Source organism: Sus scrofa, chromosome 3 (assembly GCF_054392235.1).
Source record: "Sus scrofa isolate SSC_HxYL_T2T_F1_AM1 chromosome 3, Sscrofa_HxYL_maternal_Yorkshire_Landrace_v2.0, whole genome shotgun sequence".
Taxonomy (NCBI): Eukaryota; Metazoa; Chordata; class Mammalia; order Artiodactyla; family Suidae; genus Sus; species Sus scrofa.
Genome location: NC_139385.1, coordinates 16,536,205 through 16,553,360, shown reverse-complemented (window position 1 = coordinate 16,553,360; position 17,156 = coordinate 16,536,205). Strand labels below are relative to the sequence as shown.

The following is a 17,156-nucleotide window of genomic DNA, read 5'->3' as shown; positions in this document are numbered from 1 at the left end:
CACGGGGCCTGGAAAGTTAAAGAAGGGCATGTGTTGCGACGTGAAACCCACAAGTGAAGTGAATCAAGCTCTGTGTTAAGCATTGTTACTGGTTCATGGTCTTTGATTTGTTTGGATGGTATTTTTCCAAAGCCTTCAGCTTTAAACCAGGATTGATGAATACTGAACTCTTACGAATAATGTACCTAACTTTCCTGAATGGAGCCTGTGGAAGAGGAAGAGGAGGAAAGATTCTGTAAGGAAAGACCATCCTCAGGAGCGGAGCAGGTGACACCAGCTCGGGGTACAAAAGCCTGTTGTGCTTGTCTGGGGCCAGCCTGTTTAGAGGTGTCGTCACAGTCAGTGGAGTCAGCTCTGATGAGACGGGTGGGCTCCGACGCCCCACTGTCTACTTCAGTCCAGACAAAACTACTGGTGAGGCTGGAAGAACGTCCCGTGAGTAAGTGCCAAGCTCCCTTCCCATTCTGACATCCCCCAACTCTTAGCTTTTTCATGCTCATCTGTCAGCTTAACCCTGGAAACTGGTACCCAGACCCTGTGCGTTATTCCAGCATGATGTGATGTCTGAATTTGCTGGGACTCCAGCCCAGCCGACAGACTCCACTCCAGTGGTCTTTGCTGTCACCCACCTAAGGCTGGCCTGCAGCACAGGTGGCCCCGAGGCAGCAGGACTGTCCCTGTGGCAGCGCACAGTCCACAACCACCCACTCTGAATCAGCATGCGCGCTGGAACAGGTTTCTCAAGAGTCCCCACTGGGTTAAAGCAATGAAAGCAGCCTGACACGTGAAAAACAACTTGAGACGCTTTTCAGCAGTACCGATCATTCGATTTATGGATGGTCCCTTTTAAGCCAACTCTTTAGTCTCATAGTACAAAAGCCTTTATTTTCGCCCCTAATGTGCCCTTCTAGCAAATGACTACCAGATTCAGACCAGAAACTTCCCGCCCGGCCTGCCATGCCCAGGCCGGGAAGCACTCACTCAGGGTGCTGGGGAGGTTGTCCTTGGGCAGAAGCCGGTGTCAGCAGAGAGGTAGTTCTTGCTTTAAACGGTAAACGGGCTGTTTCCCACACACTGTGACATCACAGCTGACTGCAGGTACCTGGTTTCATTGGCAAGTTTCCAGTACCTCTCTCGCAACAGGAATGCTGCACTTTTTGGTTGTCTCTGTCGAGTGAAGATCCCTTTTCTATTCCCTATGGCCCTCTGAGGTGCTGAAAACAAGGCAAAAAGGCAGTTCAGATGATGTCTGATGGGCAGATCAGAACCAGCCTGGGCCCGAGCTGGGCAGTAACCAGAGCTGTCCTCTTACGGTTTAGACGTGCTGGCTCATCTTTTACTTGCAAAATAAGGTTGAAAACTTTTTGGGTACCCAGCTGCCTGGTAACTGGAGGGGGGCTGAGACAGAGAGTTATCCCTAGAAAGGCTTGGGCTTCTCTAAAGAGACAGCTCTCCCAGCGGGAGCCAGAGTCAGAAGCACCTAAGTGGGATCTACTGGTGGATTTTTCAAAGTCCTCCCGGGCAGACGACCTGGTGGCAGTTCCGCAGGGGCTGGAGCTGGGAAGGGAGCAGAGCGCCAACAGCCTGTTGAGGCTGTGCTCCCAGCAAACCCTCTCTCCGCCCCCTAGAGAAACCACGGCTTCTGTTAAATGGAAAGTAGGTCTTTCCCACTGAGACACTCGACAGCAATAATTCTTTCCATGAAAAGCAAATGCCAGGCACGGAGCCAAGGACCTCATCAAATGGGATCCCTGGGTCAGCCTGCGAGGTGGTGGATGTCAGCCCCACTTTACACTTCACCTTATCCAAGGTCACACAGCTGATTTCTTCCCACACAAAGCTAGACTTGCCGCCAAGTATTTCCAGGAGCCATTAATCTCATTTGCCAACCAGAGTGGAGGCTAGTGTTCTCTTCCTTTTTTCACTTTTATCTCTTTCCATTCTTCTTCTTCTTCTTTTTTTTTTTTTTTTTTGTCTTTTTGCCTTTTCTAGGGCCACTTCCCTCGGCATATGGAGGTTCCCAGACTAGGGGTCGAATTGGAGCTGTAGCCACCGACCTACGCCAGAGCCACCGCAACGCGAGATCCAAGCCGCATCTGTGACCTACACCACAGCTCACGGCAACGCCGGATCCTTAACCCACTGAACAAGGCCAGGGTTCGAACCTGAAACCTCATGGTTCCTAGTCGGATTCGTTAACCATTGCGCCACGACGGGAACTCCTACCTCTTTCCATTCTGATTTTTAATTCAATGTTCACTTTCCAAAAACCTGTCTTTCCCCCATAAGTAATGTAATTCCCACTACTACCAAAGCCTTCCCACGTCCCCAGATTGCTCTTCTAAGTTTATAGTGTATCGAGAGGCTCGTAACCTAGAGGTGTAGAAAGAAATGGGATTCCTTTGGAATGTCTCTGAAGTAGCCCTCATTATCCCCACTTGAGAAAGTACAGGTTCTGTTTACACTGAAGGCTTTTAAATCTTCCCCCATTCAAAACATTCTGACACTTCACCTGTATTCAGGGAACCTACCTTTTGTAAGTGAGTAATAGCCAACCGACTGAAATGTCTTAAGTTTCTTGCACTCTGTACCTTACTCTGGGATAACAAGTGTATCCCATGAATAAATCAAGTACCAGGTCCACTCGTTCCTCATACTCAGGGAAACAGACAGAGGCAGGCTCGCCATCTCTATCTTGAGACGGTGGGCCCTCCCGTTGGCTTGTTTACCATAAAGCGACTGGGGAAGCAGGCAAGGGATGGCTGCGGGCTAACTGCCACCGACTTTCCCTAGGAAATCCTCTATGCACCTGCCCCGATCCGATTAGCTTGCCCTGCTCTTGTTTCCTCTTGCTCTGACAACCAAAATGTCCTGAACTAAAAGGCCAGCGTGAAAAAAATGAGAAGTGGTACATTCCACGAACCAAACGGCCACTTACATTGGTCGGTCATAAAATCGGCAAAATTCCAGATGAGCTCTCCAACCACATATTCTTTGCGTTTTTGATCCAGAATCACATGATACTGCTGTAGCAGGCCTTTCTGGTATTCTTCACTGAACATGAGAGGTGGATCCTGGAATTCAAGGCGAAGAGAGAATCTAGGAGTCAGAACCAGCAGAACTGTAAATGTTAGATAAAAATAACGATTCATGTGACCATGACCAAAATATCTGTCCTCATGGTGGGCTACAGTGACTCAGGACTGGCTGATTTTGGGGTAGACACACAGCCAAGGTATGACGTAGCCCAGGGTAAAAAAAAAAACAAAAAACAACCCTCATTAGTAACTGCTGTATTACAAACAAGACTTCATATTTGCTTTATCTTACTTTTCCAGCTCTATTCCCCAGTGCACTTTTTTTTTTTTTTTTTTTTTTTTTTTAATGGCCGTGCCCTCAGCATCTGGAAGTTCCCAGGCCAGGGACTGAACCCAAGCCATAGCTGCAACCTGTGTTGTACCTGCGGCAATGCCAGATCCTTTAACCCACTGTGCTGTGCCTCTGCAGTGACCCAGGCCATCGCACTTGGGTTCTTAACCCACTTCACCACAGCTGGAACTCCCCCGGTGCCGTCTTAAAGCTGAACTACACTAGGCGTAAAAGTATGTCTCTGGATAATAAAATTTAAAACTTAAGTTTTGCGTCAATATCAGCATTAATCTGAGCACTAGTGTGACTCAGACTCATCTGTGTCTCATCTGGGTAAGCAGCTGCTGTTTAGCACATTCACCCAGTCAATAAAAAATTGCTTAGGGAGTTCCCGTTGCAGCTCAGTGGAAATGAATCTGACTAGCATCCACGAAGACCCAGGTTCCATCCCTGGCCTCACTCAGTGGGTTAAGGATCCAATGGTGCCATGAGCTGTGGTGTAGGTCGCAGATTCGGCTCAGATCCTGCGTGGCTGTGGCTCTGGCATAGGTCAGCAGCTACATCTCTGCTTCAACCCTTAGCCTGGGAACCTCCACATGCTGCAGATGCAGGCCTAAAAAGACAAAAAAAAAAAAAAAAAAAAAAAATTACTTCGTATCTGCTTATATGGCAGGCATTGGGGACAAAGTGACAAACAAGAAAGATGGGGTCCCTGCTCTCACAGGTTGTACAACCTGGCAAGACACAAGCTGTAAGTATAATGAGGGTGAATCAGGCACTTGCAGAGCCCTGGGGGGTGGGGAGGAGGGGGTGGCTGGCAGGGGGAGCAGACGGAGGCAGGAGCTACAGAAAGCCACCCTGCGGGAGCTCAGCTGAAACCAGGCAGGTGAAGAAGGCTGTGCTCAACAAAAGCAGAGGCCACATCTGTGGCCTCGCTCAGCATCTGGTGAAGAGTTCCTGTGTGTCAGCTACTAAGATACAGGGATCTTTCAGATGGTCATGGAGCATAAGGTTTTCATCTTAGGAGCGGGGAGGGGTGCTCAGTCTTAGATGCTTGAGGATGCACCCTTTCACTTACTTTCCGAGAGAACCAAACCCAGGTGGTTTTAGATCCCCTTCCCAACAAGAAGAATTAAAATGCCACCATGCAGGATGCGCTGAAGCTCCAGCTGTAGAATTGGGCTGTTTTGTTCCCATTGCCAAAGCTGAATTTGAGGGCAGGGCAAGATGTCAAGTTCCTTACTTTGTGTTTTGTTTTTGTTTTGTTTTATGTCTGCACCCGCAGCTTATATGCAAGGTCCCGGGCCAGGGATTGAATCCAAGCTACAAATGCAGCAGCACCGGATCCCAAACCCCCTGCACCATGGTGAGAACGCTGCCTTACTTTGTTTTACTGGAAATGACCTTGCATTGTCTAACACTCAGCCCCTTGGGGCTGTTTAAATTTAACACTACATTAAACCACATCAACTCAGTCATGCTCGTCAGCTGCCAGCTCCTCAACAGCCACCTGTGGCTGGTGGCTCCTGGTCTGGACAGTGTAATTCTAGCACATTCCATCACAGCAGAAGCTCTATCAGGTGGTGCTGACCCGGACTCCCAAAATTTCCTCAAAATTCAGAGTTGGTCACCTTTTCAAAGAGGGAGAACAAATGTGCATGTACTGTGTCTTCATAAGTCACTTGCCCCTACTTTGCCAGTTTGTAGAGACGGCATTCTGCACAGGCGAGATGAATTGAAGAGAGTGACAGAATAATATGGTCCATTTGGGTTACTGTTCAACGACTAAGGAGCAGCAAATGAAGAAATGTGTGTCGGCAAGGAATCCCAGTAGCTATGACAGGTGACGTGTCGCGGGGCTGGGGTGGAGTTCAAGAATCCACAGTTCAAAATCCCCTCAAGGAGTTCCCTATGTGGGGGCAGCGGGTTAAGAATTTGGGGTGGCCGCAGAGATCCCAGCCGGATGCAGTGGGTAAAAGGATGTGGCATTGCTGCAGCTGTGACACGGGTCCCAGTTATGCCTCGGATTCAATCTCTGGCCTGAGATCTTCCATATGCTGCGGGTGTGGTCATAAAAAAAAAAAAAAAAAAAAGGACAAATTAATGAAACAAACTAGTGATTAACCTTGCACCAAGATCTCACTCATTCCCTTAATAAATCTTATTTAGCACCTGCTCTGTGCCGGACACCGATGTGTGAGTGGGAAGCAGCGACAAAGAGGACTGAGTCTCCCTCCCAGAGCCCGGTGTGGTCAAACAGAGAGCCAGACAAATCGTGGGAGCGCACGGGGAGAAACGCAGAGACGGGCCAAGCAGCGGAGAGCTTCCTCTGCCGGGCAGCTGGGTGGCCCTCCCGGAGAGAGGCCATCTCAGCTGAGGTTTGAACCTGGACTGAGAATCTACTGAGCTGGCAGTTTCGGTGCTAATGCAGGTAGTCCGGGCAGAAGAAGAGCCCGAGCCAGTGAGCCTGGCAAACAGAGACCAGGGGCCAGGACTGAAGGCCGAGGACGGTGAAGACCTGGCAGAGGGCAGAGGACCTGACAGCCCCGACCGCGGATGACGGCTTCGTCCTGGGGGCAGGGGAAGCCGCTAACGGGATGCCCTGAGGTCTGGATTTGTTAAGACAGCGAGTGAGAGGCTGTCTGGAAATAAGGCCAACACGGAGGCTGCCTGAGGGCCATGCAAGTGAGGCAGAGGCCCCATCGAGGGCGTAGGGGGAGCCTGGTCCGCTGCAGGGGAGGAGGTGAGGGACCTTTCTAGCCCCAGGCAGGGAGTGACATCACTGTCTGAGAGAGGGAACAAGTAACTCCGAAGGGTCTACACTCCTTACCTCGTGAAACCCTATGATGGTTTCTGCCCCGTACTCGCTCTGGATAATTGGCTTCTGGTAGGCCTCATGCCACCTCTCAAACTGGGTGGCCAGCTGCAGCTGAATCACCTCCATGTGCCCGTAGTCATGATACCAGGAGTAGTAACTGTTCACACAGATCACGTCCACATACGGCACCTAGGAGAGCGGGAAGGTGTGTCCACGGATCGGGACGTGATAGGAGAGCGTTTGCCGCATGCTGGGGCTGGGGGGCTGCTTCTGGCAGAGGCGGCCAGAAGGGGATGCGGAAAATGATTTAGATGCTCACGTAGTCAGAAGTGACCTGAATGGGGCAAGTTTCTAGTTCTGGGCTGGCACCCCTACCTGGCTTTAGCCGGGCCCGCGTGAGGCAGAGCGGGCGCCCAGGTGCCAGCCCCAGTGGGAGCCTGGAGCCCATCCCAACTGGACTTCATGCCTCTGTAGGAGGTGCTCCTGTCACTGGCTGTGCCCTGGCCCCGGAGAAACGTTCCCAATGGAGGGATGGAGGCAGTTTTTCTCTTCACAAAGCCTCTTGATTCACCTTCCTGAGCTAGTGCTGTGAACCCCAAAGTGGCTGGAAAATTCCCTCCTAGGAGGGTAACCCGGGTGACGGGCTAGGACGGCCGTGAGTCTGAACAACGTGGTGCTCAGGACTCAGCAGCAAAGTCACCAGAACCCACGCTCACCTCCAAACTCTGCCCTGGCACCAACCTGGCCCATCTTTCTCGAGTGACTGCGGCACCTTTCTGATGGTGGAAGGATGCAGGTGGGGAACAAAGGCTGAGGCGGTGCCTCTGGGTGGGCACCTGACTACGGCTCACATACCCCATCAGGTGAGATGCCAACCTTCGGGCGGGTGGGGAGGAGGCGCACAGACTCCCTGGGGCCACCAGAAGGGGAAGGGAAGCCACCTGAGACGTCCAGGTCCACCTGTGCCACTCTGGTGTTTGCCCACAGTCTTTGTGCTCCTTTGAAGGGAGTTGTTAAGAGGTGGCACCGGAATACCAGGGCTGCACGCGGTCCCGTCCATGTGAAAGTGACAGTGCTCACGACTTAAACCTGCCTGGAGTGTTTTCTCATCCACTCTTGCATTAGACGATTTTTCTCCCTGCAGCACTTTTGAATACGGACCCCAGTTCTCCAGGGAAGCAGCATTTTCTGGCTTCTAAGTTTTTTTACAGCTTCAGTGCAACTCAACACAGTTTGAGGCACTGCTGTGCCCAGGGACTGTGAGGGTGGCCGTGGGGTCCAGCTGGCTATGTGAGCCTGTCCCTTAGATTCTCAGCCCCAGAGGCTGGACCGAGTCAGCGGTTCCCAAAGCTGGCTGATGACTGGAATCACGGAGGAGCTTTGGGCAAACTGATTCCCACCCTGGGCTTAGTGAGTTGGAATCTCAGAATCCAGAGAGCTGTACTTGCAGACGGCTTCCTTGTGTGGTTCCGACAACCAACCAGGTTTGAGAAACACGGGACAGTGACAGCTTTAAGCGCCCTTAAACCTCTGCCCTTTTATGAGCCTATTAAACCGAGAGGCCATAAAACTACACTGAGGAGCATGCAATCCTCTGAGTCTGAACTGACGGGGAGTGAACTTGACCTCCAGGTGCCCAGCCTACTTAGATTTAAGAAGCCGCACTGCCTGGCCAATCAGCAGGCAGTTCCCTTTAACCTAAAGGCCAAGGGTGGAAACCCGGCTGCTCGTGGTTCCTCAGCAGTGCATGTCCTCGAGCATCGGGGCAGGACAAGAGGACAGAGTGGGGAGTGTGGCGTGGAGACCCCAGACTCACCCCCAGGTCTTTTTCATAGCTGGAGCTGGTCACGAAGGTCACGGGCCGGGAGGGGTCCAAGGCTTTGGTGTGGCCGATCAGCATCCTGTCCGCGGGAGCAGAAGACACGGCGCCGTCAGCCTGGGGAGGAGCATCCTCTCCTTCCCATCCTGCGGCCAGAAAAGGCCCCCTGCTCCCCGCCCGGCCTGCAAGCAAACGTGTTCCCCTGGACAGCTCCTTCCCTGACTTGTTCCTCCCGCCTTTCTCTCTCCCCAGATCCTCGTCCTCCCCCAGAGAGGCTGTCCTCCAGGGGTCAGTCAGAGAGGCTCGGAGCCGAGGTCTGGGCGCTGCCAAAAGCTAGGTTCCGAGGCTCTGGCAAAGCTCTTCAAAACAGGAAGGGATGGGGTGGGGCTTATGATGGATCTATTCGCTGAACAAGTAATTCCGGGGAGTTGCCATGGTGGCTCAGCAGAAATGAATCCGACTAGTATCCATGAGGATGCCGGTTCGATCCCTGGCCGCACTCAGTAGGTCGGGGATCCAGAGTTACTGTGAGCTGTGGTGTAGGTCAAAGATGTGGCTCAGATCCCACGTTGCTGTGGCTGTGATGTAGGCCAGCAGCTGTAACTCTGACTGGACCCCTGGTCTCAGAACTTCCATGTGCCGTGGATGTGGCCCTAAAAAGAAAGAAAAAACAAACAAAAAAGCCCTGCAAATAATTAGGAAGCGTGTGCTAAGAGGCAGGCTGAGTGCTGGGCACTCACAAGAGATTAAAAAGCCATGTAGCTGAGGGGAGGGCGGGGGCACAGACATGGGCACAGAGGCATGTTACAGATCACAAGCGGTGGCAGGAAGGATGGAGGGGAGGCACGGGGCTCTGTGACACAGAACAGGGCACATCAGTGATGTGTCCTGGGACCGGAGAGTCAGCAGCCTCTGAAGAAATGGCAGTTAGCCAAGGAGGTTGGAAAGGAGGCTTCCCAACAGAAGGGCCAGACTGTGCTCAGGGCTCTGCCTCCCGCGCAGGTCCCCTTGCTTCACTGTTTCTTGTTTGTTCTGTTTGGCTTTTTTAGGGCCGCACCTGTGGCATACAGAGATTCCCAGGCTAGGGGTCGCATCAGAGCTGTAGCCGCCGGCCTACACCACAGCCACGACAATGCGGGATCCAAGCCGCGTCTGCGACCTACACCACAGCTCACCGCAACACCGGATCCTTAACCAACTGAGCATCCTGCAACCTCATGGATACTAATCAGGTTCTTAACCTGCTGAGCCACAACAGGAACTCCCCTCGTTCACTGTTTAAGCCTATTTTCCTCCTCTCTTTCCTCACGGCTGGGTTTTCTTCTCCCCATCACAGCTCTTCTCATTTGAAGGCCGTGGTCTCCACAGGCCAGAGCACCGCCCCCCAAGCCTCAAGCCCAGACCCACTGTCTGAAACAGCCCGTTTGTTACCTGAGAAGCTTCAAAGCCCAGGCGAGCTCCTCCGGCCCAGGCGGCTCTACTTATATCCTGCCCCATCTCCACCGCTCCCAAATCAAGCATCTCCCTCTCCAACTCCCAAAAAGCCTCAGTGGGAACCTCAGGTCCATGTTCTAGAAGCCTCAGAGAGCTGCAAAACTCCTGTCCACCAGCCTGGGTCAGTACCCCTGTGCTTCCCCAAGGGGATAGGGTGGGGGGTCCACTCCTCAGGGACCCTGGGAAATACGCGGTGTCCGCCTCAGGGAGTATTTCCACCACCTCCGCTGCCTCTACAGTAAGTGAAATGCCTGATCATAAGAAAGTGAAGGAACCAAGCAACTGAGACAGGTGGGAGCAGCCCCCTGTGGGGAGACAGCCCCTAAGGGGTGTTTTTCTCCATAGCCATGCCTGGGGGGAGGGGGGAGCTAGTGGCCTTCAGTGATGGGGCCATGAACTTTAGACGGCCTGGTCCTGTCCCACAGGGTAACTTTAGAATAGTTAGGACACACATGTCATTGAAAAAGCTGTTTATAATTATATGCCTAGACGAGCCAGTTTTATAAAGCTTAACTCCCCTTTATAGACGAACCCGAAGCATCACAAAGGATTTTGTGCAGTTTTAGCACGCACTGAATTTCCCAGGGATGGAGATACTATAAAAATCGAGGGATGACTATATTTAGTTTTGTTTGGAACTCTACCTGGAGTGGCTCAGTGTTTTAGGAAAGCATAGCACTGCAGGAAACACTGGCCATGCTTTCCAGCCCCCCCCATCAGCTTTTGTAGCTGTGCCTTCAGGGAGATTCCACATGTAGGTGCAAACGCCTGACCCCTTCACTGGGTCTTCTGCAGAGTCAGACCCACGCACTCACATATTATTTTATAAATGACGCTCCCTTATGTCAGGAAGGCCATGACACTGTTTTTGTTTTTTTTTTTTTTAATTTAAAGTTATGTGTTCACTCTGGATTTCATTTCAGCTGTGTAAAGGAGACACGGAAATCACAGTCTGGGCGGATGGGTATTTGGTCTCCTGAGCTGAGCAGGTACGGATCCACCTGAGCTGGGAGCAGACACTGCGCCTCTCCCAGCCCAGCCCGGCCCACCCCGCGCCCAGCTCTCCTGTGGCTGCCAGCCGAGGCTGAGCCGGCCCAAAGGGCTGAGGTCCCATGGCTGCCTGACCCAAACCTGGGGAAGGCAGGGGCACTCACTTGAAGTAGTAAGCAGCCTGTTCCAGGAAGGAAGAAGGCTCATTGGCCACGGACCACATCACAACGGCCGGGTGGTTCTTGTCCCTGCGGACCATCTCCTCCATCACCTCTAGGTGGTGCTGCAGAGACGCGTTGCTGAAGCTCTGGCTGCGGGGGGGGGGCGGGGGAGGAGAGGGAGGGAGTCACATACCCCCTGCCGGGCTGGGGGGCGCTGGGCAGTGTGGGCGGCGGGCACTCACACCAGCACGATGCCCACACCCGGACTCTCATCGATGACCACGATCCCATAACGGTCACAGAGCTGCATCACCTCCTCTGCGTAGGGGTAGTGGCTGGTGCGGAAGGCGTTGGCGCCCAGCCAGCGGAGCAGGTTGAAGTCCTTCACCAGCAGCGACCAGTCAAAGCCCTTGCCTCGGATCTAGGGGACAGCAGAGCAGAATGAGGCCCTGTCCCCTGTCCCTGTCCAAGATGTGCTTCCTTCTAGAGCCGGGTCCCTCAAAAATCACCCTGTTAGCCCCCTACCCTGCCTAAGCCCAGGCCCCCCTAGGCGGTGCTTTTGAGCAGTTGGCTTAACTGCTCTGAGCTGCCCTCAGCCTCTTTGGGGGACAAGGATAGGGGATGGCAAGAAACAGCCCCCACAGGGACGGGGCGGGGGAGCAACTCACATCTGCATCCTCGTGCTTGTTGACCCCATGGAAATAGAAAGGTTTCCCGTTGATGAGGAACTGTCTCTCTGTGACAGCCACGGTGCGAATCCCCACAGGGAGGGTGTAGAAGTCAGAGAGGGGCCCAGCGGAGGTCTGTGCTGTGAGCTTCACCTGCAGAAGCCAAGCCCTGGTGTGAGGCGTCCCAGATGGCCTGAGGCCACGCAGCCCAGGCTTCAGCAGGACGGCCCTTGTCAACCACAGCAGCCCCCTCCGGGACTGGAGGCAGAGCAATGCAGCAGCACAGGCGTCTGCCATGAGCCAGGAAGAACTTTCACCCATCCTGCCCCTGGGGCTTGGTCTTCAAAACTGGGCCTCCCCACCAACAGCTGAAAAAATCAGGGGACTCTTCCACCTGATGGGCTCGGAAGCTCAAAGGACCTCGGCTGCCTACCCACCTGTCCGGCACCCCTGCTGAAGCCAGGGCTGCTGGATGGATACAAAAGGCCTCCCCCAGCCCCAGTGCTCGACGCCATTACCTCCAACGAGTACAGGTAGGCAGGGCGCTCGTGCATCAGGTATGGCCACCAGAGATGGGCACTGGGCACCTGCAGCTGGCCCTGGCCCCCCGTCCCCTTGGCCACCACCCTGCCTTCCTCATCCAGAAGGTGCACTTCCAGCTGGAAGTGGTCACTGCCCTGGACAAAAATCTGGTAATTCACCAGTCCTGCAGGAGACAAGAGAGAGCAGACAAGAGAGAAGAGGAATGGATGTGACCTGGGACCAGACGGATGGGAGCACCTGGAGGCCACCACTCTGAGGAGTCCCCAGTCAACTGCTGTTTATTTCTTGAGCTCCGTCGGCAGTGTGGGGAGATGGAGGGTGGGCGGCACAGCGGGGACGGGTCAGGGGGTTCTCAGGTGTCCCGAGCTATGGGTGCAGGCAAGCCCCACATCTCATGGGGCCTCACCTCCTCCCCACATGAAGTCTGGGCAGACGGGTGATTGAGGCCCCTGCCAGCTCAGACAGGCTGGATTTCAACTTCTGAAATGGATGGCAACCTGCGAGAGTTAAGAGGTGCCGGCAGAGCCCTTCTGCTGGGGGATCTTTCCAAACAGGGAACAAAGCCACGTGGGGCCCGGCGGAGGGCAGATCCTGCAGGAGCCTCACCTGTGTCCTGGTCCACGTCGGTGGTGACGGTGATGTCATCGATGTAGGCGGTAGGCGTGGTGTAGAGGAGCACGGGCCGATGCAGTCCCGCGTAGTTGAAGAAGTCAAAGTTCGTGTTCTGGACAAAGTAACCCTTGGGGTACCTAAGGTGGGAGGACAGTGGCCTGGCCCTGGGTCCTTGGAGCTCAGCTTACATGCCTCCCTTGCCTCCCAGGGCCAGGGCCCCACCTTGGTTAAGGCCACCCTGCCCCTGGCGGGGAGACGATTGGGCAGGGAGGGGAGTGGGGGACGGGGATGGGGACAAGGTGCTGCTCACTTGGAGGTGTCCGTCTTATAGAGAATGGTCCCTGGCGGCAGGGTGTGGGGGGACAGCGTGTTGTTGATGGCGATGGTGATGCGGCAGGAGGACAGGGGCCCAGTCTGGACCAGCTTGCTGATGTCGGCCTCGAAGGGGAGGTGGCCCCCTTCGTGCTCTGTCACATGGACTCCATTCACCCACTGCAGACACAGGGAGACATGAGGAGGGGGCCCTGCTGTCTCAGGTGCCCCCTCACATAGAAGGGCAGCACAGGGTGGGGCTGAGGATCCTGCCACCTGCCTCAGGAGAGGAATGGAGCTTCAAGGGGAGAGATGAGGCAACCCTCCCAACCCAGGCCACGAACCCCAGTGCCTCCCCCACCCCTCCCTAGGAAGCAGGCTGTCACGTGACAGCTGGGAGCCAGGCACCCCAAGGCAGCCACATGCGTGCCCAGGGGCCGTGCCTGTCTGCTCGCCCCCCGCCTGCTGCTTGCTGCACTCACCACAATGGCGTAGTAGTGGGCACTGCTGATCCTCAGCACCACTCTGGTGCCCAGGTCCTGGGTCCATCGCTGGGGCAGGATGGCCTCCCGTTCATACCACACCCAGCCGATAAAGCTCCGCAGCCGCCCATCCTGGCTTATGTCGTTGAAGCTGGAGGGAACCGGCATGTCCAGGGTAGGGCCCGACTGCAGAAACAAGGGCTGGCGTCAGGTCTAGACCACCTAGGAATCTAGGGGGCCAGGTCCCCCAGCGGCCTTGCCTGTAGGAAGAAGGCTGGACAAGACGACCTCTCCCAGATTCCAGGCCACCCGCCACTCTTCTTTGTCAGTGACTGACCCATGTCTTTTAGGGACTCATTTAATTTTCATAACTCCATGAAGTAGACCCAGGAACAAGCTCACTCAACGGCGTATAGAGAACATACTACATGCTGTTTTATTTTTATTATTTTATTGTGTCTTTTTAGGGCTACACCTGTGGCATTTGGAGGTTCCCAGGCTACAGGTCGAATCAGAGCCTCTGGCCTACACCACCGCCACAGCAACGCCAGATCTGAGCCGCATCTGTGGCCTACACACAGCTCATGGCACCGCGGGATCCTTAACCCACTGAGTGAGGCCAGAGATCAAACCTGCGTCCTCATGGATGCTAGTCAGATTTGTTTCTGCTGAGCCATGACGGGAACTCCTACGTGCTGTTTTAGACGCTAAGAATAAAACAGTGAACAAGGCCTCTGCTGTCAGGTGATCAGCTCTACTGAAAAGAGTGTGGAGAGTGGCAGGGGGACTCTTAGGGCTCAGGGGAGGCCTTTGGGGGCCAGGGCCCATGGGATATGAACTCCAGACACCCTGGCAGAACTAGGTGAACCTGAGCCCTGCGGGGAATCCTTGAACCTCCAGACCTTTGAACATCTCAGGTAGAAGGCAAGGCAGGAGTGAGGCAAATAGCTCCGTGAGTCTGGGAGCAGCCTGGGGAAGAGTTTCCTGAGGACATACATATGTGGGGCATGTGACCATCAACGAAGACAGAACTGTGGCCCTGGGGATTACAGATTCCCCCCCTTGTCCCTGCAGGGACTGCTGTGGCTGGAGTTCCATCCCTGGCCCAGGAACTTCCACATGCTGTGGGTGTGGCCAAAAAAACCCACCACCAAAGCAGCAAGAATCTCCTGTCCCTCACAGCTGTATGCCCAGAGTCTGGCACCAGCCCTGCCATATAGCAGGGACTTAATACACATTGGCTGAAGGGGTGGATAACCGTGCTGATGAGATCAGCTGCTCAGATGGTTTGTATCCAAGCTCTGGTGGCAGAGCCCAGGGCACCAAGGTCTCCATGGAAAGAGTTGCGCCCAGGGCCACAACCAGTCTGGGGTAAAGAGGATCTAAAGAGACAAGACTGACTAAGAGGAAGGTGATCAACCGACTGCCCCAGGGAGGAAGGCTGGCAGGGGTACCGGAGCTGCTCTGCTGAGGAAACTGTGAGTGTGGCACATGCCTGGCCCCAGCCCCCGCCCCTTTCTTCCTCTGCTGATGAAGCCTGGGCGGCAAAGACTAAAAAAGGGGATCTAAGAAAGGCGAGCGAAAGATGGGCACACAGGCTTGCCCCACTCAAACCAAGTCTTAAGGGAGACTAGAGGGGGGTCCTTGGCTGGCTGGCTGCCAAGCCCCGTCCTCTGCCTGAACCTTGGAACCCAAGGTCCTTCCTGCCAGGGCAGAGCTGGCCCTAAGATACCCAAAGCCTCCCCTCCTGCTTCTATGCAGCCACCCGCCCCTGCTCCATGCGGACACGGCTCGGGTTCCACTTCCCCCAGCAGCGTCGGGCCCACCCATTTCCTCCTTCCCGGTCCCTCCGGTGAGCCGACCCAAAGCCCCCTAAGCCCGTTCGCCTTTAACCTCCTCTTGGCCAGCAGTTCCGAGGGCACATGGGAAGCCGCCCCATACCCCTACCTGACTTCCAGGAGTTTCCCTGCTCTGACCCCGTGCCCCGTCCCCGCATCTCGCACCTCCCGCAGCGGCTTCCGGTACCACTGCTGCTCGAAGCCCTGGCGCCGGTTGTCGGAGAAGTCGGCGCGGAAACTCCAGAGGCCATTCAACTCCTTGCGCTCCCGCGACCGGCTCTCCTGGGGGTAGAGCATCCCGCCCTGCAGCAGCGCCAGCCCGCAGCCCCAGAGCAGCGGGCCGAGCACGGCCCAGGCGCCCGCCGGACCCCGGACCATGATTGCCCAGCGGGCAGGTAGCTGCCAGCCTCCCCACGCTCGGAGCCCCAAGCGCGGGAGGCGGGGCCGGGGGCGGGGCGTGAGTCACGTGTCCCCCTTCCCCCGCCCGGGAGGGGCCATCTTGACTGAAGGCGATTGAGGGGCGGGGCGGGGCGATTGCGGGGCGGGGCGGGTAGGCCTCGGAGAGGCCGGTGCCCGGGAGGCGGCATCCCGCCCGCCTTCCTGCGCGAGGGCGGCGACGCGGAGAGGGCCCGCGGGGAGCCCGAGCCCCAGCCCCTGCCCCGAAAAGAGAAGCTTAGCGGCTCCTGGTCTGCAGGGTCACTGCCTGCCCCCGCCCTCCCCCTCCCCGGCTTGCGCTCAGGGAGGCCGGACCAGGCGCTGGAACCGGACCCCGGGGGGCCAGGTTCGCCCTTTGCGTCTAGAAGGCCTACCTGGGCCACGTCCACTCGCTTATGCCTGCGGGACACTGGTAAGCTCAGTGTCCCGGGCTCGACTGAGCCCTGCCTGAGGGCCTCACCATGCCTCGTGACGTCTGCCCTGCGTGGTGGCCCGGCCCTAGCCTTGACCCTGGACCTCCACCTTCGGTCACCGGGGCCGCGGACCCGTACCCGGCATAGCGGCCACTTAAAGAATGTGAGGAGAGGGCGTCTATGATGCTAGTAACGCGGCCTGGATCCAGTTGTTCCGTACAATTACCTGATTTTCAAGGTATTACGTTTTACTCAGTTTTCACGGTCACCAAAGCAATCTTCTGTTAATGGACCTTGGTATTGTAAACAAAGTATTTCCCGGGATAGTAAAAATAAATATATTGTAAGAACTGACAAGGTCTAAAGGTTTTCCCCCCCCTGGATGCTTACAATATAAAAATAAACAAAAGTAGGATACAAAAGTATATATAGTTTGATCCCAGTATTGCTAAAGTTATATCCACACAGAAATAGAAAGAGACAAATGTGAAGTGTCATTGTCAGTGTTATAGATGATTTCCATTTTATTCCCCATAATTTTCTGAATTGTTGAAACTTTCTGTAGTGAACAATGCATTATTTTTATAATCAGAGTGACACCAGTGAAACTTTTCAAAACAGCAGGAGGGGAGTTCCTGATGTGGCGCAATGGGATCAGCAGTGTCTTGGGAGCGCTGGGTCACAGATTCCATGCTGGACAGGGTGGATTAAGGATCCAGCATCATCGCAGCTGTGGCTTAGGTCCTCACTAAGGCTCAGATCTGATCCCTAGCCCCAGATATCCGTATTCCTCGGGGCAACCAAAAATGAAAAAACAAAAGGAGACAAGAGGAGGGAGTTCTGCTGTGGCACAGTGGGTTAAGAATCTGACTGCAGGGGCTGGGTGGCTGAGGAGGCAGGGTTCCATTCCTGGCCTGGCAGCCGTGGGTTAAAGGATCTGCCACAGCTGCTGCTTCCTGGATTCAGTCCCCCTGGCCTGAGCACTTCTGTAAAAGAAATAAGAGAGAGGAAAAAAGAAGAAAAGAAAAACAGCAGGAGTTCACTGGTGGCTCAGCGGGTTAAAGCTGCAGTGGTGTCACTGCTGTTGCTCTGGTTACTGCTGTAGGGTGGGTTCATGCCTTGGCCTGGGCACTTCCACATGCTGATGAGGCCAAAAAATAAAAAAAGAAACTTTCCAGAAAAAAAAGCAGGTATTTAAAAGA

General features: G+C 54.8%; 1 protein-coding gene across 1 annotated transcript; it reads right to left on the bottom strand.

The window, feature by feature from the left end:
- Positions 1–1,044: 1,044 nt before the first annotated feature.
- GUSB (glucuronidase beta) lies at positions 1,045–15,484 on the bottom strand. Its single transcript, NM_001123121.1, is given in 12 exon segments — positions 1,045–1,214; positions 2,939–3,074; positions 6,200–6,376; positions 8,004–8,088; positions 10,655–10,801; positions 10,894–11,072; positions 11,320–11,472; positions 11,838–12,025; positions 12,469–12,611; positions 12,785–12,966; positions 13,269–13,454; positions 15,272–15,484. Coding segments are annotated over 12 exon segments (1,959 nt in total).
- Positions 15,485–17,156: the final 1,672 nt, after the last annotated feature.